This window comes from Hibiscus syriacus, unplaced genomic scaffold (genome assembly GCF_006381635.1).
Source record: "Hibiscus syriacus cultivar Baekdansim isolate YM2019G1 unplaced genomic scaffold, ASM638163v2 tig00112353_pilon, whole genome shotgun sequence".
NCBI lineage: Eukaryota > Viridiplantae > Streptophyta > Magnoliopsida > Malvales > Malvaceae > Hibiscus > Hibiscus syriacus.
Window position 1 is genome coordinate 83,937 of NW_024063313.1, and position 21,992 is coordinate 105,928.

The 21,992-nt window shown below is 37.8% G+C and overlaps 3 protein-coding genes across 7 annotated transcripts; all 3 read right to left on the bottom strand.

Moving 5' to 3' along the window:
- Nucleotides 1–2,408: 2,408 nt before the first annotated feature.
- On the bottom strand, nt 2,409–3,442 carry LOC120178571 (zinc finger protein ZAT1-like). The gene has a single exon (XM_039184384.1). It carries the CDS (start codon nt 3,195–3,197, stop codon nt 2,451–2,453), a length of 747 nt encoding a protein of 248 aa, XP_039040315.1. The 5' UTR covers nt 3,198–3,442; the 3' UTR covers nt 2,409–2,450.
- A 1,016-nt stretch (nt 3,443–4,458) lies between these two features.
- Nucleotides 4,459–11,616, bottom strand: LOC120178555 (plant intracellular Ras-group-related LRR protein 7-like). The gene is made up of 6 exons (XM_039184374.1): nt 11,601–11,616; nt 11,385–11,470; nt 5,977–6,067; nt 5,419–5,504; nt 4,610–4,696; nt 4,459–4,533 (listed from the first exon to the last, which is right to left on the bottom strand). Coding segments are annotated over exons 1-6 (426 nt in total). The 5' UTR covers nt 11,602–11,616.
- Nucleotides 11,617–12,550: 934 nt separating this feature from the next.
- On the bottom strand, nt 12,551–20,824 carry LOC120178547. Of its 5 annotated transcripts, XM_039184366.1 has the most exons (11): nt 20,553–20,824; nt 19,609–19,650; nt 19,262–19,512; nt 16,553–19,149; nt 16,310–16,422; nt 14,604–16,115; nt 14,253–14,474; nt 14,024–14,072; nt 13,681–13,928; nt 13,461–13,556; nt 12,551–13,113 (listed from the first exon to the last, which is right to left on the bottom strand). In XM_039184366.1, the coding sequence occupies exons 3-11, from the start codon at nt 19,452–19,454 to the stop codon at nt 12,888–12,890; spliced, it is 5,256 nt and encodes a 1,751-aa protein (XP_039040297.1). In that variant the 5' UTR covers nt 19,455–19,512; nt 19,609–19,650; nt 20,553–20,824; the 3' UTR covers nt 12,551–12,887. The 5 variants fall into 5 exon arrangements, with proteins under 5 accessions (XP_039040297.1, XP_039040296.1, XP_039040294.1 ...); XM_039184365.1 differs by having other exon boundaries at nt 14,253–16,115; nt 19,262–19,485; XM_039184363.1 differs by having other exon boundaries at nt 14,253–16,115.
- Nucleotides 20,825–21,992: the final 1,168 nt, after the last annotated feature.

The window sequence follows — 21,992 nt, forward strand, 5'->3', positions numbered from 1 at the left end:
TGCATCATCATACTCGACCACATTTGATTCTGAGACAGCCTTTCCCCTTTCAGGTCTGCCTTTGTTCTTTAGCCTGGGACATTCTTTCTTCCAGTGCCCTTTTTCTCGACAAAAGACATATTCATCTTTGCTCAATCTGGACTTTGACTTCGATCTCCCTCTCTTTCCTTTATTCTGACTCTTCGAACGGCCTCTAACAACAAGAGCTTCTGCTTCGACACTTGTGTTTTCTTGTTTGTCTTTCTTTCTCAATTCATAACTATACAAGGCATCAGTTACTTCACTGAGAGACACATCAACTTTCCCATGAAGTAGAGTAGTTTCAAGATACTCAAACTCATCAGGAAGTGATCCCATCAACATCAGAGCCAGATCTTCGTCTTCAAAAGTCCCGTCCATATTCATCAGATCAGTTACCAGCTGATTAAAGCTAGTAATGTGATCATTCATAGTGGTACCTGGTACATAGTTAAAGCGGAACAATCTCTTTTTCATGTAGAGCGTGTTCTGACCGCTTTTCTTCAAAAAATTCTCCTCCAGTGCCTTCCACAATTTACTTGCAGAAGTTTCCTTAGAAAATGCATACTTCTGCTCTTTAGAAAGACACGATCGAATAGTACCACATGTCAATCTATTGATCCTCTTCCATTCTTTCTCCTCAACATCATCTGGTTTCTCTCCTTCAATAGCAATGTCTAGACCCTGCTAAAATAGGGCATCTAGAACCTCACTTTGCCACATGCCGAAATGACCGGTGCCATAAAAAATCTCCACTGCAAATCTAACATTTTTCACAGTTGTTATCGACGATGTGGATGTTTTTGTTGCGTCTGTCATTTCTGCTACAAATTCTATTTAATAATTGTCAATGCGGAAATCCAATTATCCCAAGGAAAATTTTTCTGATGTGAAAGATCAGCCTAAGCCACAACCACAGAGCATACTAAAATAAACCAATAGCGCTGATACCAATTGTTGTGGAATTCGGGTTAATTTCCACCAATAATAACAAATTCACCAATAATAACAAATTCACCTTGAAAACTATTATCTAGGTGACTAGTGTGAAAACGATTGTACTAAAAATCACACCAAGGTAGATTCTCAGGAAAGAGGAGGGGTCACAATGGTCCCTTTTAAAACCCACTTTCCTTAGACCGAACTACCAAGACAAGTAATTTTAATAGGACAATAATTAACAACAACTGTACCCGACAATAGCTATTAAATAGACATAAAGAGAACACCAAAGATTTAACGAGGTTATGCCAAAATTATGCCTACCTCCTCGAACACTACTAAAATAATATTTCACTAGTAGATGAAATATTACAAAGAGAAAGAAATAATACAAATAGCCTTTAATATAAAAGAAGGCTTATATTTGTGGGATGATTAACTAAGGAGGAGGATGGCTTTATTTATAACAAAATAATTTCCCCTCCTCCTTATACACAACCAATGTGGGACTTTGCCAAAAACCAACAAATCTCCACCTTGGCAAATTCCACACACATCTCTAAAAAAACAATCTTTTAATTTGTAACAATATTGACAAAGTCTAAACAATGTTTAAACTTGACCGCAATTACCATTTTTTATGTTCTGAACTTTGAATTGCTTCATTAAAAGTGACAGGAACGTCATCAATTGCAATTGGTGATGCAAAAGAGACCATATCAGCATAACGAGCAGGTTGTCTAATGGTCCTCTTTCCCTTTCTTAGTGCAATTGATTCATGTTGCTGTGGAGGTTCTTGGGTCTGAATATCTTCTTCATCTGACTCTTCTTCTACCATAGGAGAGTCAACATCAGTTTCTTTACTGGTTGGGACAATCTTGCTTCCTTCAGTGCTAACTTTAAGTTATGAGATGCTTGTCGAAAACGTGATCCAGAATCCGGACAAATACGGTGAGTCCATGTACGAGAAAAAGAAAACTAACAACTTTAACTATACTGCAAAGTTATACATGCATATTTTCACAAGGCTTCTATAGAGTATTCGTCGCCACTGAGTTCCGTACTTCAATGTTTTGCAGGGTTTAGTGAACCCGATTCGCCGTTGTTCGTAGGGAAGAATTAGACCGGCTCTCACATGCTTAGCGGAATCGACCTTGTGTTCAGTTCGAAGTAAGTACGTGTTTTGGGACGAGTATCATCCGTCGGATGGTGCCAATCAGCTCATCGCTAATGAACTTAACAAAAAGCTGGGGTTCCTTAGTGGTACTTCAAATTCTCCTGCACCCGCAGCAGAATCTGCCGTTGCTCCACCTCCAGATGAAGAAAAATTATTTAATTTTTTTCACAATTTTCATATGCTTTAGCATGAATAATCCATTTTGGATTGTAATCATATGAAAAATTCTAGTAAAAATGATCTCTATTCATAATTTGGTTCACAGCTACCTAATCTCGAACCACTGAGTGCAAGACAAGAGATGGTTGTCTATTCATAACATTAGAAATTGAAGCATTTTAAGTAACATCCAACTTGTTATGGGCCCAGTCCCCCCATTGGTTGAGCCCCACATGAACATGGTTTCATCTTCATCAACAGGAGTCGGCAGATTAAGATCAATAAACTCAGGGATTTGATGGATTTTTGGGTTTGTATCAGTGAGTAAATGGGATCTCTTGTGACCACCCAATGCCTGTCTCGATGTGAAAACTTTGAAACAAATGGGACATTCATGCCTTGTCTCATCTTCCTCCACAAGCTTTCTTGTACTATTTTCAGTACAGCCGCCATTGATTCTCTTGTGGCTGGCTCTGTGGCCTCCCTGTGCTTGGTGAGAGAGAAAATCTTTGTTACAACCACTGCATTGAAACTTTCTTTTGCTTGATTCTAACTTCTTCAAGCTATTTGCACAAGTTTCATCCATGGCAACCCATTTATCCGTACCTCTAGAAAGCATCATCAAGCTCAAAGCAACCTCTTCTTGTTCTTCTTGCACGATCTCAGTCATGGAAGATGAATTTGCAGGGACAACCTCGTTGTACCTTGTTCTTCTTTTGGTTTCGGATCTAAAAACAGAATTGTCTGATGAATAACACTTCATGTGACCAAACAATGATACTCTACTCCATTTCTTCTTGGGTTTCTGTCTTAGAATATAGCCGCCATTAATGTCTGGTTCAAGCTTCTTCTTGATGAATTTCTCGTCTGTTTCAGCTGAATTATTCATGTGAGACCTCATGTGACCACCTAAAGATCTACCACAAGGGAAGCTTTTCGGACAAAACTTACATACTTGAATCTATCACCTTCTTCCATTGATAAAAAAAATGCAAGAACTCAGATCAGAAGAAAAAACAAAACAGGAAACTGAAGCTTACAAAATCTGGTCGAACAATCGTTAAACAATGCTTCTATTTCTCGATCTAATCATTCATTAAAAAAACAGATCAAAACATGTTTAAAAACAATGGATTCTGCTGAGAATTCAATACAATTATCTGGTGAACTCTAAGTTGATTCAAGTATGAACTATAGCTTAAGTATGGAGAAAAGATCAAAACTTTGAAGGAATTGGGGAATTCTTTTACTTTTTTTTTAACAGATGGCGATGAACAAAGGCAAATCACAGTTTTCTGAATTTAAAGAATTTTCTGGGAATTTGGAGGAGAAGTCCATGCAAAGAAGACAAGATGAAAAAGATAGGCAGCACACGTGGACTAAATTGAGAATCCTACGCCATCATCATCAAATTTCATTGGCTGCGATTTGTCCAGTTCAGCATCTGTATTCTTGAAAAAAATAAACACACAACTGCCCTTGCCTATTCTTTCCTTTGTCCTACTAGTAAGGAATAGCCATTAGCCAGTCCCCACCTTCTTTTTAGTTAATTGTATATAAGGTACACAAAATATGACCCTTATTTTAAATTAGTTCCTAAATTTTAATATGTTTTATATCAATCGTTAAATTATGACCCTCATTCTAAATTGGTCTCTAAACTTTAAAAATATTCTATATTATTCTTCAAACTATCACTATTATTCCATTTTAATCATTTCATTCATTATTATTAACTTTACTGGTTACAAAATAATCTACTTTTGAAGGCCATGAAATTTTTTAGAATGTCGTGAGTTCAATTCCTAGGACATACAAAGATAAATTAAATTTTTTGAAATAATAAAATTATCAGTACGTTAACAAAATGATCAAGATAGAATGATATTTTAAGGATTGATATAGAATATGTTAAAGCTTAAGAAACAATTTAGAATGTAGGTTATAGTTTGAAGATTGATATAAAATATTTTAAAGTTTATATATCAGTTTAAAATGAGAGACATAATTTAATATATAATTATTATTTTTTAAATATCTAAAAAAATCTAAATTCGAGCTACTGCATCTACATAGTGTATACATTTTTAATTGACTAACAAAAATTTCGAATACTCTTGTCATATTCACAAGGTAATATATTGTTAGTATCATAGTCATGATTAGGGATAGGCATTTGATTCAATTTGCTTGTCAAACTTCTTCCTTCTTCCTTTGAATTCTTGGAACCCTTCCATCTGAACATTTTCTCTGTTAGTAAATTTCCCCAGGAAACTTGAACGATATCTAGCACTGAATAATGGAGATACTCGCTCGCTGAAACTGATCCATTGAAATAGGATTGTCATGAAGCGCGATATTCTGAAGAGCTTTGCAGTCTTTCAATAAATTAGGAGGAATCTGTCATCAAAGTGATATCCGTCTATAAATCGCAAGCAAACTACTTAACATTGCCCTCAAACAATGTTTATTGAACAAAAACCACGGAGCTTAATATTCGGAATTTCTCTTCCCACTCAGTAGCCTGAATCTACAATAGTTCCTACGTTCATATTTGTATAAGATGCATTCACATAAGGAGTTACATGCTATGCTACTTGAACTCGGATGCTGACTGTTGGGCATATTTTTTGTAGGTTTATCCAGGTATTGGGAGGATCCTCGGAAGATCATATCCCTATACCCACATTCGAAATTTTCAGACGTGACAAATCTGGATATCTTAAGGAATATAAAGAGTTGAAGCAACCAAGGTTCTGTGCAGCCGATACACGAGAGAAATCTTAAGAACTATGTTGCTCAAACTCTTTATTTTTGTTTAAGTACGCATGTTCGGCATTTGTGTCCTATACATCTCCGGACATAAGGGGATATGGCTTTCCAAATACAAAACAAAGGTGTCAAAAACTCATGTCCAATACATGGGTACATGGATATGACCTCCAAGGATCCTCTGAACACTTCTGATCATACTTCTATCAAACACATACTTGCATTCGACATTCCACCTGAATCTGAGTAACCAGCACAACTAATGCAAGGGGTAAGAAAAGAAATACACACACTACCTAGTGTTGTGCAGCAGGGGAAGTTAGAAATGGTGTGAACAGTGTATTAACTACCTGGGTGACTTTGTTATTGTTTAAGCAAAGTGACTTCAAGTGAACAAGATTGCAAACAGATGCAGGAAGTTCTTCGATAAGATTATCTGCAAATTTGCACAGTTGTAAACCCATACGATACAGAAATATGATAGAAATACCTGAAAGTGTACCACCGCAACTATTGTAGTAATTAATTACAAATCTACGTGAAATATAGAGTTCAGATTTGGCCACGAAACCTTTCATCACCTATCCACTAAATGACAACCAGAAAACCTGACACTAGCATTTTATTTTAGCCGGGCTATGGATTATGCATCCCAACTCTGGGGGACCAAGGCCGGATCTTATTTATAGCTCATAAAAATATCTCAACTACAGTATGAAGCTTTTCCGGGTAAACACACCAGAAAATTTTCAGAACCAACCATGATGCTACTAAACCAAAGACAAAACACCATCTAACAGGACAGACAGCATCCCGAACAGATATTCAAAAAAACTTATTTAACTGGTGATCTTTTGAAAGCAGACGAGCAGTTTTAGTAACAGTTAAATATGCATGCATAAACATACCATATGCTTGCAGTTCTTCCAAAGAAAAGCAGCTCCCAACTGATTCAGGTAGATACTTCAACTTGTTGTTAGACACATTAAGCAATGACAACTACTTTACAAAAAACGAAAATAAGACCCATGAACTATCTGAAACATTCTAAACATATGATATACTCCACTCATTTATTGTTGGTTTACTTAGTGAGTTAACGAATGTTTAATCCCTCTTGGCATTCTTTTTCTTCATTAACATATGACAACATAATTACTCATAAAAATAAAAAAAAAAGATCAACTTGGTTGATCTCGAGATTATTACTGATGCTTAAACCTGTTGCGGAAGACGGCTATCGGATAGAGCAAAATCGCAACTGATAATTTGAGAAAATAAAAATGAAGATAAAAAGAGATTCAAAATTTACGTGGAAAACCCCTAAATAATATAAGGTAAAAACCACGGGCAACGGTAGAAGAATTTCACTATGAGAAAATAGGAAGTATAACCTCTCTCGATCTACCAAGGAGAAAACAATGATAATTCTCTCTTGATAAAAAAGAGAAAACAACTCTCAAGAAACTCTCTAAATTCTCTCTAGTATTGGAAGAAAGCTAGAATGCTTTGGGATGGTTTTGAAGCTAAATGAGCTAGGGTATTTATAGTTGAAGCTTTAAGGACTAACTTGAAAATACCCTAAAGTACAATGACTAATTTTAGCTATTTTACCATTTATTAATTTAATAATTGGTGGCCAAAATTGATTAAATTAGCCGCCCATTAATGTTGAAGCCGCCCCATTATGTTGCTTTGATTTTTCAACAATCTCCCACTTGAAGATTTGATTAGAACAATCATATCTTCACACCATTCTTTCTACCATGTACCTTCATGTTGCTTACGTCTCTGACAGGCCACAGGAGGATCGACACCAAGTAAATTTATCAGCGTTGATCGCCTTCGTCATAAAATCTGCTATGTTGTCTTTGGTATGGATCTTCTACATATCTACTGTCCCTTCTTCCACCTTTTCACGAATGAAATGGTACTTGATTGTGCTCAAGCTCCTCCAATAACATCTTCAACCATATTGCTTCTTTATTGGCTTGTGTAGCTGCTACATATTATGCTTCTGTTGTGGATGTAGCCACAACTGACTGCAACTTAGAAACCCAGCTTACAACTCCATCAGCAACTTTGAACACATATCTTGTTGTAGATTTGCTTTTATCCAAATCCCCTGCATAGTCAGAATCTACATACCCATTGATTAATAATTTTGATCCTCCGAACATAATGCAACATTTGAGGTCCCTTTGATATATCTCAGGGTTCTCTTCACAGTATTCCAATGCTCTTTGCCTGGATTCGCCATGTACTGACTAACCACTCCCACTGCTTGTGCAATGTCTGGTCTTGTGCATATCATAGCGAACATTAAACTTCCCACTGCTGATGCATACGGTACTCGAGACATCTCCATCCTCTCTTCTTCACTGCTAGGACTCATACTGGAGGATAATTTGAAGTTAATAGGAAGAGGGGTAGAAATTGGCTTACAATCTTGCATGCTGAATCGTGACAAGATCTTCTTCAAGTAATTCTTTTGTGAAAGCCAAATCTTCCTATTACTTCTATCTCGGTGAATTTGCATCCCTAGAATCTTGTTTGCTGATCCCAAGTCCTTCATTTCAAATTCCCTAGCCAGTTGTGCCTTTAATTCTTCAATATGATCTTTGTTGGGTCCTGCAACCAACATGTCATCCACATACAACAACAATATAACAAAATCGTTATTACCAGACCTCTTGAAATAAGCACAAGGGTCTGCATTAAGTCTGTTGTATCCAAGGCACATAATGAAGGAATCAAATCTCTTATACCAACACCTCGGCGCCTACTTTAGACCGTACAGAGATTTGTTCAACCTACAAACCAAGTTCTTCTTTTCTTTTTCTTCAAAACCTCAGGTTGGAGCATGTAAATCTCTTCTTCAAGATTTCCATGAAGAAAAGTTGTTTTAACATCTAGCTGCTCTAGATGTAAGTTCAATGTACCACACATTGTCAAAACTACTCGAACTGTTGTTAGTCGAACCACAAGAGAAAATATTCCATTGAAATCAATACCTTCTTTTTGAGCATATCCTTTGACCACCAGTCTTGCACGATACCTCTCAACTTGATCGTCACCATTTCGCTTGATTTTGAAGACCCATTTGTTACCAATTGGATTTCTTCCTTGTGGTAGTGGCACAAGGTCCCATGTATTATTTTTATGAAGGGCTTCAATTTCTTCTTGCATCGCCATCATCCATAGTGAAGCATCTGAGCTGTTTATTTCCTCCTCGTATGTTGATGGCTCACCGTCCTCTGTTAAAATGCATTATGCAATATTTCCTTCTATAATATAATCTGAGTGCCAATTGGGACGTCTTCTCACACGATCTGATTGATGAGATGTTGGAGCTTCAGAACTCTCTGGTTCTTGTTCATCATGTGCTGGTTCTGCTTCAGAAGAATCTCTTTCTTCAACCTCCTTTTCCACATGTATCTGTGTAGTCTCTGACTTTTTAGTGCTATCATCGTCTTCTTTTCTCTGTAGTTTATCTTCTACAAAGATAACATCCCTGCTGATGATCACTTTGCGGGTAGTGGGATCCCACAAGCGATACCCCTTGACTCCATCAGCATACCCCAAGAATTTGCATTTCCTGGATTTTGGATCCAGCTTTGAGATTTCTTGGGAGTTATACATCACGTACACATTACTTCCAAATACATGGAGGTTTGAATAATCAGCTGGTTTACCAGTCCACATCTCCATTGGTGTCTTCATCTCTATTGCAGTTGATGGAACTCGATTCACCAAATAACAGGCGGTATTGACTGCTTCTGCCCAGAATGATTTTTCTAGGCCTGCATCCCTCAACATTGCTCTTGTTCTTTCTAACAAGGTTTTGTTCATCCGCTTTGCCACTCCATTTTGTTGAGGAGTGTTCGCCACTGTGAACTGTCTTTTGATGCCTTCTTTCCTGCAAAAGTCATCAAATTCTTCGCTTGTGTATTCTCCTCCATTATCTATTCTGAAACACTTGATCTTATTTCCAGAATCAAGTTCCACCCGCGCTTTGAAGTTTTTGAAAGTTGAAAACAAGTCTGACTTCTTCTTAATAGGGTGCACCCAACATCTCCTGGAGTAGTCATCAATAAATGAGACAAAGTATTTTGCTCCACCTAGGGATGTTACTGGTGCTTGCCATACGTCAGAGTGAACCAATTCTAGAACATTTTTGCCTCTAGAATTTGATGTGTTGAATTTCAACCGGTGCTGCTTACTTGTTATGCAATGCTCACACAAAGTAAGTGATACCTTTGTTAAGTCTGGAAGTAGCTTTTGCTCCACAAGGACTTTCATTCCTTGTTCTGACATGTGTCCAAGTTTCTGATGCCATAGAATTGTATAATCTGAACTACATGAGGCAACAGAGGCTTCTGCTTCTAGCAAAGTTTCTCCCTTCAACATGTACAAGTTTGCTGCTATCTTTTCGCCTTTCAACACCACAAGTGCTCCACGGAACACCTTCATGATTCATTTCCGTGTTTCAATCTTGCTTGCATTATTATCCAACAATCCGTAGGATAATAAAATTTTCTTCAGGCCTTTCACGTGCCGCACATCTCAAACAACTTTGATTGTTCCATCGTACATCTTCAATTTAATGGTTCCCACGCCAATGATCTCTAAGGCATGATCATTGCAACTATACACAGATCCTCCTGAGACAGGTTCATACTGATGGAACCATTCTCTTCTTGAGGTCATGTGATATGTTGCTCCCGAATCAATGAGCCATATATCTGCAAATCGTTTTCTACCTTCCACGGTGGTTGACGCTTCACAACATAGAGCATCTCCATCATTTGAAGTGTTTGCGGTATTGCCTTGTGGATTGGAGTTTTTATTTAGACTCCAACAATCCTTCTTCAAGTGACCCTTCTTTCCATAGTGGTAGCACTTTAAATTCTTTTTGCTTCTTGACTTCGATCTACCATGTTTGTGACTGCTGCTTTGGCCACGTTCTGTTGATCTCCTTCTCATCGTTGTCAACGCTTCTGCTTGTTGCAGATTCACTTGTCTGTCTTCCTTGTTCTTGCGCCGATTTTCTTCTTGGAGAACAGCAGCTGCAACATCATCGAAGACTAGACTGGTGACATTACTGTTTGTCAAGTTGATGATGAGTTGATCATACGAATCAGGTAGACTTTGAAGTAGAAGTTCAGCACGTTCTTGTTCTCCAATTGTACATCTTAGGGATGTAAGCTGAGAAAATAAAGTGTTCAGCTTGTTTAAGTGCTCCGTCACTGAAGTAGATTCTGGCATACGGAGAGTATACAATTTCCTCTTAAGGAAAATTTTATTGTGTAACGATGTGGCCTCGTACAATTTGGTGAGATGATCACATATCTCCTTAGCTGTCTTCTTCTCCTCGATGCTTGACAATACTTCATCTGCTAATGCTAGATGAAAGTTTGTCATAGCATTCCCGTCCATCTCGTTCCATTTGATGTCATCTGCGAAATCCACCGGCCTTTCATTGATAGCCGCTAGACACCCGTCTTTCCTTAGGATGACCTTCATCTTTAATTTCCACAATGAGAAATTTCTCCCATTGAATTTTTCAATATCAAATTTCGTTGCCATAGCTTCTTTTACGGATAGCTCCCACTATTTCACTATCGTGAATAGTTCTCTGGAACCTTCAAAGAATGAGTAATAACTTCTTATTTTCTTATGTTTGAGGATCTACCTTTTGGTGGCAACCACAAAGACAATAAGCATATGTTACACACTCTAATCTAGCTCTGTTACTAATTGTTGCGGAAGACGGCTATCGGATAGAGCAAAATCGTAACTGATAATTTGAGAAAATAAAAATGAAGATAAAAAGAGACACAAAATTTACGTGGAAAACCCCTAAATAATATAAGGTAAAAACCACGGGCAACGGTAGAAGAATTTCACTATGAGAAAATAAGAATTACAACCTCTCTCGATCTACCAAGGAGAAAACAATGATAATTCTCTCTTGATAAAAAGGAGAAAACAACTCTCAAGAAACTCTCTAAATTCTCTCTAGTATTGGAAGAAAGCTAGAATGCTTTGGGATGGTTTTGAAGCTAAATGAGCTAGGGTATTTATAATTGAAGCTTTAAGGACTAACTTGAAAATACCCTAAAGTACAATGACTAATTTTAGCTATTTTACCATTTATTAATTTAATAATTGGTGGCCAAAATTAACAAAATTAGCCGCCCATTAATATTGCTTTGATTTTTCAATAAAACCAGGCAAAGATGCAAATATCTTTTGAACCAGTTGTCAAGAACTGCTCCACAAGGTTAATCGTTCAATAAGTAGAGTCACTTACATTGCGCAAGCTGTCAATAGTCTCGGGCAAGGACAATAACATATTTCCAGAGATCGATAACTTCTCAATTCTTACCAGCTGGCCCACTGGACAGAAGAATGGAGTTAGAAGCCATTGAAACAGTGCACTTAACCCATAAAGTTTGTAGAAATTGACGCGTAGCAAATCTGCAAATGATGGAGGCAAAGAAATGGGTATATATTAGATTTTTCTTACTTATCTAGAAAAGGGTATTACATTCATCTGGCAAGGAAGTAATTTGATTCCCATCAAGTATCACAACTTTCCGAGACTGAAGCTTCCCGAGATTAATTGGTAGTCACTCGATAAGATTAGTGGCTAAAATCTGTGCGGGGAAAAGGAAGAGATACTTTAAAAGGTAGCTAAGCTTTCACCATCTTGATACCATCCCATCTTTCAATCTTTCTTCTAATCTTCCTACTTTTACTCTAAAATTTAATCAAAATATATATATATATATATATATATGAAGAAGAGAAGAGGAGACTAAACAGATGAGTCAACAGCTTTGAACACTCTTCATATTGTATTTTCTGGTTTTACGACCGCGTTCGTTGCGGACTTATGACGTTTTCTGTTTATAATTTGGATTGTAAGATGGGTCCTTAAACTTGAAAATATTTTCAATCAGGTCACTGCACTTGGATTTTTAGATTATGCACTCTAATTCCCATGATAATGCTAGCGACTTGGTACAAAATTCAATCGATCAAACAACATTTAAAGGCATAAAAATCCAAATTTCACGTGGTAATATGGGACTGTGGATTCCGATATTTGCTCAAATTAAATCCAAAATCGCGGTGGAGGTATTATTTATTCAAATTGTAATGTTTAAACTTAATAAATGAAATCAAATTTTAAACATTTATCTAATAAGATAACGACTAGATTTATATACCGTCATGATTACTTTAATTGAAGGATTAGATAGAACGAATGCTATAGTTCGTCATGATTAAGGGGGAAAAATATGATTTGCCAAATGAATTTAATTCATTTAGTGCTGTTGTCAGAATAATATACAAGAGATCAAATATCCGTTTCATGGATGAAGAAAAGTCGGAATAATGTAGACAAAATAGAAAAGTAATCTTAATTTCCTCCATGCTCCATTGTCATCCCTAGCAAAATAAGAGATGATGAGAAATGCAGAAACCCTTTTACTTATGAATGAAACGCATCCAAAAGGCTTAATAAATACACAAACAATATTCGGCTTACCCCTCAAAAATATTTCAGACTCACCTTTTTCTTCTTCCCTATTTACCCAAAAATCATGGGGCCTTATCCCTCAATTTCTCTCAACATTCATTTTCAGACCAATATTCAATGATAAAACTTATATATCTCCGCAAATCAACTTGAATGGCCTCCAATGGTAAGATCTAAGAGCCTCCATTGCTTTTAAACTTAGAGATGCGTGAGGGACGAGAAGATAATTGGCCAAAAAAAGATGGAAAAATCTTTTTCAAGTAATTATCACAGGGAAAGGCATTGTACTCTGTCAGGGAGATTCCGGGGCATAGGTAGAGCAATTACGTATCTCTGGGAGAAGAATTTGTGAGAATTATCGGAGGACGATGAGGTTTCAGTCCCGTCAGCTTGCCCCCGGCCATGGAACTTGGCGAAACGATTGATGACAGAAATCTTCTCTAGATCCTGACATTCCAATCTTAGGTCCAAGATTGAGGCTCTCTTGTCCAGACTGCATAACAAAGCAGAAACATTCGAAGATGAGATAATTGCCACGGTCGTAAAAAGTGCTTAGGGCAAAATAATTAATGGGGCAGCCGTGGGAAACCAAAGGTATAATTGTTATACGCTAATTAGCCATCTTATCCATTGAACTAGCTAGAAGCCATACTTCAGGTCAAAGTACTAAGCAAAATAACAGTAAACATATGCGGCAGCATACTTTCAACAGGCAGAATGCACCTCAAAAGCCATCTTATCCATTGAACTAGTTAGAAGACATTAATAACAATGTTGCAAAAGACTAACAAAAGAAATGTTATGCATAAAAGAAATTGGCAAGAACTAGATGTGGGTTACCTCTGTAAACCATTTTCAAGTTTCTTTGCTCTGATGATAAAATCTTCTGCTGCCTTTAAGGTGGACTGGTTTCTCTCCTTATGCTTTTCCGAGAGGCTAAAAGCAAATTGAAAGGGGGGAAAATCATCAGATAGTACCAGTTAATAGCAACAATGATTGGCAGATGAGATCCGGTAAAAACAGAATTCAAGGATTTCGAAGGATATTAACATGTTCTTACGTGCTTTCACTGTCGGGACGAATAGCAGTACCAGTTTCCAATATACATGCTGTGCTGCATGCATCTCCTAAGACTGATCTGGCAACAAAATAGGCCACAATCTCATAGTTTTTGCTAGCACCTGCAGTAAGATATGATCTTGGAGGAGCATGAAGTAGTTGCTGCATAAGCTGCCTTGTCAAGATGAGCCTTCTTTTTGATCTAACCACTGGTGGCCAATCTTCAATCATTTCAGGTTCATCTTCAACCTGTGATTAGATCAACGTCTTTAAGCTATGAACTGTCACAGCTCTAAGAAATACTAAGATAACAACAAAATAAAACAGTTAAAAACTGAACACACCTTCTCAATCAATCGATTTACTGCATGTGCCCATTCCACCTCTCCCACACTGCGATCAACAGAAAACTTCAATATAATTCCAAAATTAAGAAAAACATATATATAGTGAAAGAGGAGAGCAACTAATTTTTGCATAGTAACAGTATTAGAAAATACTTGAGTGTTTTCGGTCATTGACATCTATATTGCTACAAGTAATTGCAGCAAATGGGTTACTTATTCCAGTCACCTGATGTTCTGAGATCTTTGAGAAACTTGTGTCACTTCTCTATACCATGGTAGAAGCTCAAATGCCATACTTTTACGCTTTCTTGCTTTGATAACAACCAAATCCTGATTTGTGATATCAGGAGGCAACGAGTGAGAGGAGGTATGCTCAGTCAATATTGGCTCTGAGTTTTTACAGGCACTATCGAGCTGACTAGGATCAGCAGCGGCAATAACCTGCTCACTTGAATGAAGAGCATGCGAACTGTCAAAAGGTCTACCAACAATAAATGCTTTTTCTGCAGCCTTCACCATGGCAATTTCTCGAACATCATATAGAGAGGACATTTGCTCATTTTTAAACGTGCCATACCGATCAAACCAGGATGGAGCCATCTGGGGACTTATTTGAGAGTGTCCACCCTTGAGATTAGCAGCTGAATTATTAGCACCAGAGAAATGACGGGAATCATTCTGAGTGAATGCCACAATATCATTAGAAGGAGCTGACACACTATTGACAAGAGCATCTTTCATCCTAGTATCGGATCCATAAGATAACTGCTCTGAGCCTTCAGAACTTACCTGCTCTGAGCCTTCAGAACTTACCTGCTGAGTATCCAAAGCAGAGTCTAGACTTGGGCATTTAAATCTTTTGGCGCTCCTATTACTTGGTTCAATCTCTATATCTTTCATGGACGGCACCTGATGCAACAATGAATGGTTCTGATGTACCGTATTATTTGGTCTCAAAGAGTTGCCAAGAGCATCAATGTCTCGGAGCATAGCTGCAGGATTTGGGCTGGCACCATTCTCTGCCAATAACTGCTGATCTTTTTTTGCTGGTTGCTCCTCTCCAACAAAGCTCTGTGGTTTAGCAGAGCCTGCAGGTGACACAGACTGACCAAAACCTCCTGCCTCAGCAATTTGATTGTCCAGCTTCTTTGTTCCAGGAAGAGTTGTTTCAGAGTTAATATTCGATTGATGATGGTACTTAAACAAATTTTGGGAGTCCCAAGATGACTGTCCTCCTAGTAAATGCTGTGGGGCTGAAACACTGGTCCACACATCAGGCATTTTGGTAAAAGCACCTGGCTTTGGAGATTCAGATGTAGCAGATGGTTGGGAAGCTGGCAGAGCCTTCAAAACTGGAAACTGCTGGCCTGGATCCCTTGCATGGATTTGGTCACTACTACTTGGCCGAGAAGTCTCTGAAGAAGCAAGATTGTTATCTGCAGTAGATTTAGGTATGCGAGGTGCTGGTTTCCTTCTCAATTGACTAGTTTGAGCTCTCTCGGAAGATTCATCAGTCTGCTTGGCAAGAGATGCCAACCCACCAAAAGGTGCATCCATAGATGCACTTAGTGTTACCTGACTACCCACATTAGTAACATGCTGGCCTTCAAGATGACTTTTTAAATGGTAATCAGAGGTAAAACCAGTAGAAAAGTTGCCCTGAATACTATGTGGTGACAACTTATTACTGATTTGACCAGAAATACTTGAAACATTATTCCTAATGTCTTCAGAGGATGCTCCATGAGTTGGGGACTGTACCGAAGTTTTTGGATCCAACCATGCATGACCCTTCCTTCCTACCACAGAAGAGACATGAACTGAATTTAGAGAATTAACTACTTGGGGAGAACTCTGTGATGAGATTGCACGATCAGGAATGATAAACCTTTGAGATGGAAGACCTAATTGTAAGCCAAAACCTTGGGAAGTAGAAGGCCTGTTATGCTGAATCTGGCCTACAGATCCATCAGAAGTTTCTGTATCAGGCAATTCAGATGATAGATTGCGTTTGGACGAGCTTAAATGTGTTGCACTATCATGTTCTCCTAGCTGATCAAACTTGGGAAGAAGCTCCAGCATGTTTTGACTGAAAATTACATTAAAAGGTAAATAAGAAAACCAGTACAATGATAATAAAAAACAGATTGCAAATATATGGTGATGGATACATTTTTACTATCATAGTTTTAACAACCAAAGAGTATTATTTGTAGCTAAATGTTTTGAGAAAAGCAAGAAATTCAACTCAAGCCAAAAAAACAAGTGCAAATGTTCAACTACCTCATTGGAGCTGTCTTGTTTGGCACAGAACCAACAAAGGATCTGTCAGAAGCAGAACCTTGATTTGAGCTTTTTGAAGGTACCTCGTCTACTTGAATGCTGGGAAAACACCCCTAAGCAGGAGAAAAATAATAGAAGATTATTTAGTTTTCCAAAGGATTATATATTCTAAAAAAGTGAAGTAAAATTCAGCAGTTGTACAGAGGACAGAAAAATATTTGACAGTTTAACACCAAAAATTACCTTCTCAGTTTCTAAAGAATCTCTAGAAGCATGACCAGTAAATTTTGACTGCCCAAAGTATCCTTGGTCATGCCCTTCCAATCGTTGTGAAACATGTTGTGATATTGACTGTGAATGTGCAACACCTTTAGTTCCATATGAAGGTTCCGCCTCAATATCCAGATCCCCCATAGGATGATACTGAAATTTACGGATTCCAGAAGGCTTATGACTAATACGAACAGATGACTTCTGTTTTCCTCCACATGAATCATTTACATCCATCCAGACATTGTCTCTCATGCCACTGGTAGAAGAACGGTGGAATGTGTTTGGATGAAAACTGTCATTGCAAGTTTTTTTGATACTCTGATCCTCCAACATATTTGCTTCATTTTCTCCCTTGTCCAAGCAATCATTTCCAGATGAATCAAAAGCTTGATAGTTCTTATCCTTAGCTTGAACCTTGCTTTGTACAGAGTTTAATTTAGAATCAGTACTTCTCCTGAAATTAAGATTATGATTGTTTGGAAGTTGCTGGCTGCTATCAGTGACCCTTATTGATCTTGAATCTGTTACTGCAGCAACATTATCCAAGTCAGAACCTTCCCTATTCATCTGTGGGCTTCTCAAGCCGGAACTGAAATTTCCCTGCTCGATATTTGCATTAGGAACAGAATGATCAAGAGCAGAACCATGACCTTCCTCCTCATGCAGGGCACCTCTATGATCACTATTATGAGAAGGTTGTAATGCACAATCAATATCCCGACTTTTTGATATAGCATTACCACTATGTTGTGAAGAATCAATGAAGTTCCAACCATTTGGCTTATTGTGTGGCTGTTCACGCATAGTATGTACAGCTATGCCTTGTTGGTAACCTGAAAAGCTCTTTGCACCCACTTGCAAATTAGGAGAATGGGCAGCATTTCCAAAGAATTGCACACTTTCAGCTACAGGCTTCTGTAGAGGACTGCAATCTATCCATTTGCTTCTTTCTCCTGTCAACTGTTGAACAGATTTCTGAGATGAATCGATATGCATTTTCTCATTCTGTTCATTTGCAATCTGGACTCCTGATTGCTGAACCCCAGGGATGCTGAAAAAATCAAGATTGATATTGGCATAACTAGACATTGGAAAAGGTTTAGAGTTCGATGTCGAGCCAGTCTGCAATTTGTTATTAGCCCAAGCTAATTGATGTTTGCTGTCATCATTGACACTTTGTGATGGCACATTCAGGCTTGGAGGTTCACTATCCTGCACACCTAAACCACCCCACTGGTCCTGTACCCCTAAATCATTACTAGATGTTTCTGCCACAGCAGACTGCATAAGTGCACTCCAACTGCCACTTTGCAAAGAAGGCAAAGCCCCAAAAGAGTCCACACCATCCAACAATGATCCCATGTTGGTGCTCCTTCCAAAGATATCCCACACACTATCATCTGAACCAAACAAAATCTTTTCTTCAGTTTCATCTAGCGTGGCCACACTCTGTGTGGGGGCAGCCTGAATTGCTGACTTGTCCAGGGATATTTCTGATGGACCAGGAAGTTCTTGCCTTCCACAAGACTCCTGCATCACAATGTTTTTGGGCTGGATAGTCTTTTCCTGTAAGTTTTCTGAATGAAATCCAGTATTTAAGCCTTGTCCTGCTGCAGCCCCAAACACATTTTTACCCTGATCAACCTGTCTAGAAACCGAAGTTCCATCTTGCAAGCTACCTTGATCTGTAAATACAGCATACTGATTACCTGGAAAAAAGTTACTGCTGGCTGGTACCTGCTGCATTGAAGGTTTATTCATTTGAACAGAAGAATGATGATATGGGTTTCCTCTTGCGCCATCAGTTGAGATACCATAAAATGATTGATCAACCTGTTGAGGAACCAAACCCATCAAAGACATCTGCCCTTCCTCAGGGGAAAACGTAAATCCTCCAGAGGATACATGCATGGCAGAAGATGCACCATGCTGCAGCCAATTTGCATTTGGTGTCATGTGCTCAGGCTGCCAGGAATAATTTGAAGCATCATGGAGAGGAAAGCCATTGATTGGAGCTGGAGAAAGGCTACCCAATGCCTGTTTTACAGTAGAGGAAACCTGACTTGCGGAGCTCAACTGCCTTGCATCTGGTAGCTGAAACTGTGGCTTCAGGAGTTGTTGCCTCTGTAATTCATGCATTTGCATAAGCATAGCATGTTGTTGTTGCTGTAATAGCTGCATGTCATTCATTCCTGACTGCTGCCTGGGCAAAGGCTGGATCATGCCGGAATGCTGTGCACTAATTTGGTGTTGCCGTCCAAAAAAATTGTAATTTACGGGAGATTCAGTAGATTCCAACCTCAGGGAATTTTTCTTATGAAGATCAGGACCATTTCCTATCTGTGAATCAAGAGGTGATAAGCATCTAGATGTTGCATCCACTCCCAAAAAGTTCGTTTCATTCTGCCTTGCCTGAAGAGCCTGATGCCCTAGAAAATAGCCATTTCCATTTGGTGATTGGTTTTGTAATTGACTTCTAGCTATCTCAGACCTCAAACCTGAGTGAGTGAAGTTCATGTCCTGCTGCTGACTAGAAGATTGACCACTATGTCCTCTGTCAGACTCAGCTAATGCCAAAAGAATATAATGAAGACAATTAAATAGTGTTAGGAAGCATGCTACAACCGTGCGCTAAAATCAAAATTATAGTAACAGGAGAGCTAGATGTCTTCATATTACCTAATTGATGTGCACTAAAATTCTTCAAACTGGAAACAAGAGGTTCACCGACTTGTCTCTGGCCTCCAACCCATAGATTGTTACTTAATCCAGGCCAGGCAGAGTCAAGGAATGGCGAATGATGCTGGCCTTGGGACAAACCCTCTTGACCAAGGAAATTATGGATCCTGTCTCCAACTTCGTTGCCAGGCATAGAGATAATCCAAGCCAAAAATACTCAGCAGCTAAAGCTTTGAGAGGAAAACTAGAGCCTAAAAAGAATTAAGTCTTAACATGTTTTCAATTCCATTATATGCCACACAACCATAAAAATCCTTCTTTAAATCAAAGTATAATTAGAAACAAACCTCTTCTGTACATTTAAACGTTCACCCTGGTTGTGACGTTTCCTGCATGGATAAAATCCAACATATCACCTCTTAACGGAAACAGAAGTTAAAGCAAGTTAAGGCAACTATCTGTTCATGAAAATTGTTCCACCTTTCTTTTCTTAATTTGGTATAGCAATCTAATCTAATGCCAAACTTCGTCTTTGTTTTCTAGTCAATTTATGTACCACACTCGATAATCAACATGAAACACATGCTTCATATTGATGAAAATTAATGAAAGGTAGATTCATTAAATCAATAAATTTAGATGTACATATGAGAAGTTAGCAGTCTGATACATCAAGTACATAAAGATACGCACAACAGAAAGGTAGTAATAAAACCAATAGCGTATCAGTCGAAGGAAAAAGATACCTCCCAATTAACAAAAAACAAAACATCAAAGGCTACCATATCAATGTCAATGAACTCTAACTAACACACAAAAAAGAAGACACTCGAGAAGCGTCAAAGCAGAATACTACAAGTTCAGTACGAACATAAATTCACTAATCACTACTAATGACAAAGCCTTGAAACTAAATTATTTATAAAAACCAAAACATTAACCTTTCATAGAGATGAAGAAAAGAACTACTACAACCTCAGCTCAATTTAAAATTCGCAATTCCCATCGATGAAGATCTCTGGCGCCCCTACCTTTTCTCGGCAAACAAACAGACACTAAACTCAAAAATTCCGTAAAAATCGCACATTTCTAACCTAGCCTACATATGAAGATCGAAACGGCAGCAAGCAATCCCCGTCACTAAAACGAAATACAAACGACGCAGCTGCCCATCCCTGTACTATCAAACCCTTACCATCGATTCAGCATCTCATATAAAAAAATATTTGAAAAGTGGAAAATTTACGTTAGGTACCCTAGAGAGAGAGAGAGAGATGAGAAATGAACTTACACTGGAGTGGAGATGACATTAAAATGGAGCTCGAAAAACGATCATTGAAAGAGTGTCAAACTTGTTGGAAAATTTATTAGGGTTTGAAAAATTGGGCGTTTTTTGTTATAGCTAGAAGATAGAGATGGAGATAGAGCGATAAAGTGATCGAAATAGTGTGCGAAATTTTCAACGAACAGAGGAGCAAAATTGAGGTTCGGATCAGAAGGTAAGCTTTGGGAGGAAAAGTAAACGAGGTTTGGAGTTGAAGCTGAAAGGAGAAGGTTGAAGGAAGGAGGAATTGGGGGTGCAATGTTTGGGTGCACAAGGAAAATAAATAATTTTGATGGTCCTGTCACCATACCTTGACACCTGTAACATCATACGGCGGCTTACCCTCTTTATAAAAGTTGAGGATTCCACCGTTCGATCCATCTAAAACGTTATCTTACTTTTCTTCGTTTCAATTTAAATTAGGATAAACTACACAAATGGTCTCCGGTTATAGAATAATGTTTAATTAAATCTTATGACTATTAAACTTTACAAAATAGTCCCTAAATGTTACTTTGTTGATTCCTTCGAATATTAAAAGTTACAAAACATGATTATATCATTGAGTCAGTGCTTGAAAGCAATGACGTTGCCAGTAGGCATTATTAAAATATGATTTTATCATATCTTATTCAACATGTTAATGTACAACTCAAATGACAATCACTTTTTTACTGGAAAATGAAGAGTTTGGAACATATGAATAGTTGAGTGATCATTTGTAACTTTTAATTTTGAATGACTCAACAAAACAACATCCTATAGTCGAGAGATTAATTTATCACTTTTAATAATCGAATGACTCAACAAGGCATCACCTTATAGTCGAATGACAATTTGAGTTCTTTACCTTTTAAATAATTATTATTTTCAAAACATTAAAAATTTGGGTCAACTATACAAATGATCCCTATGTTTTCATATCGTTCGATTTTGGTCACCGGTTAAAAAAATTTATTTTGGTCGTTTATGTTATCAATTAGTTTGGTTTTGATCTATCAGTCATTAACTCTCATTAACCCATTAACGAAAGTTTGAGTTAACAATTAAAAAAATTCTTCTTCTTCTTCTCCTTCTTCTCCTTCTCCTTCTCCTTCTCCTTCTCCTTCTCCTTCTCCTTCTCCTTCTCCTTCTCCTTCTCCTTCTCTTCTTCTTCTTCTTCTTCTTCTTCGAAGTACTTTTTGGTTGCAAATACTACAAAGTGCTATTTTTTTATCAGAAGACACTGAATTGTGTTAAATTATTCTTTTTCTTTCAACAATTATTGACTTTTCTTTAAACATAGTCGGTGGTCAATTCAATTTTAACTTTAAATTTTCAAGAAGAAGAAGAAGAATCTTTTAATTGTTGACTCGGATTTTCGTTAATGGGTTAACATAAGTTAACGACTGACAGGTCAAAATCGAA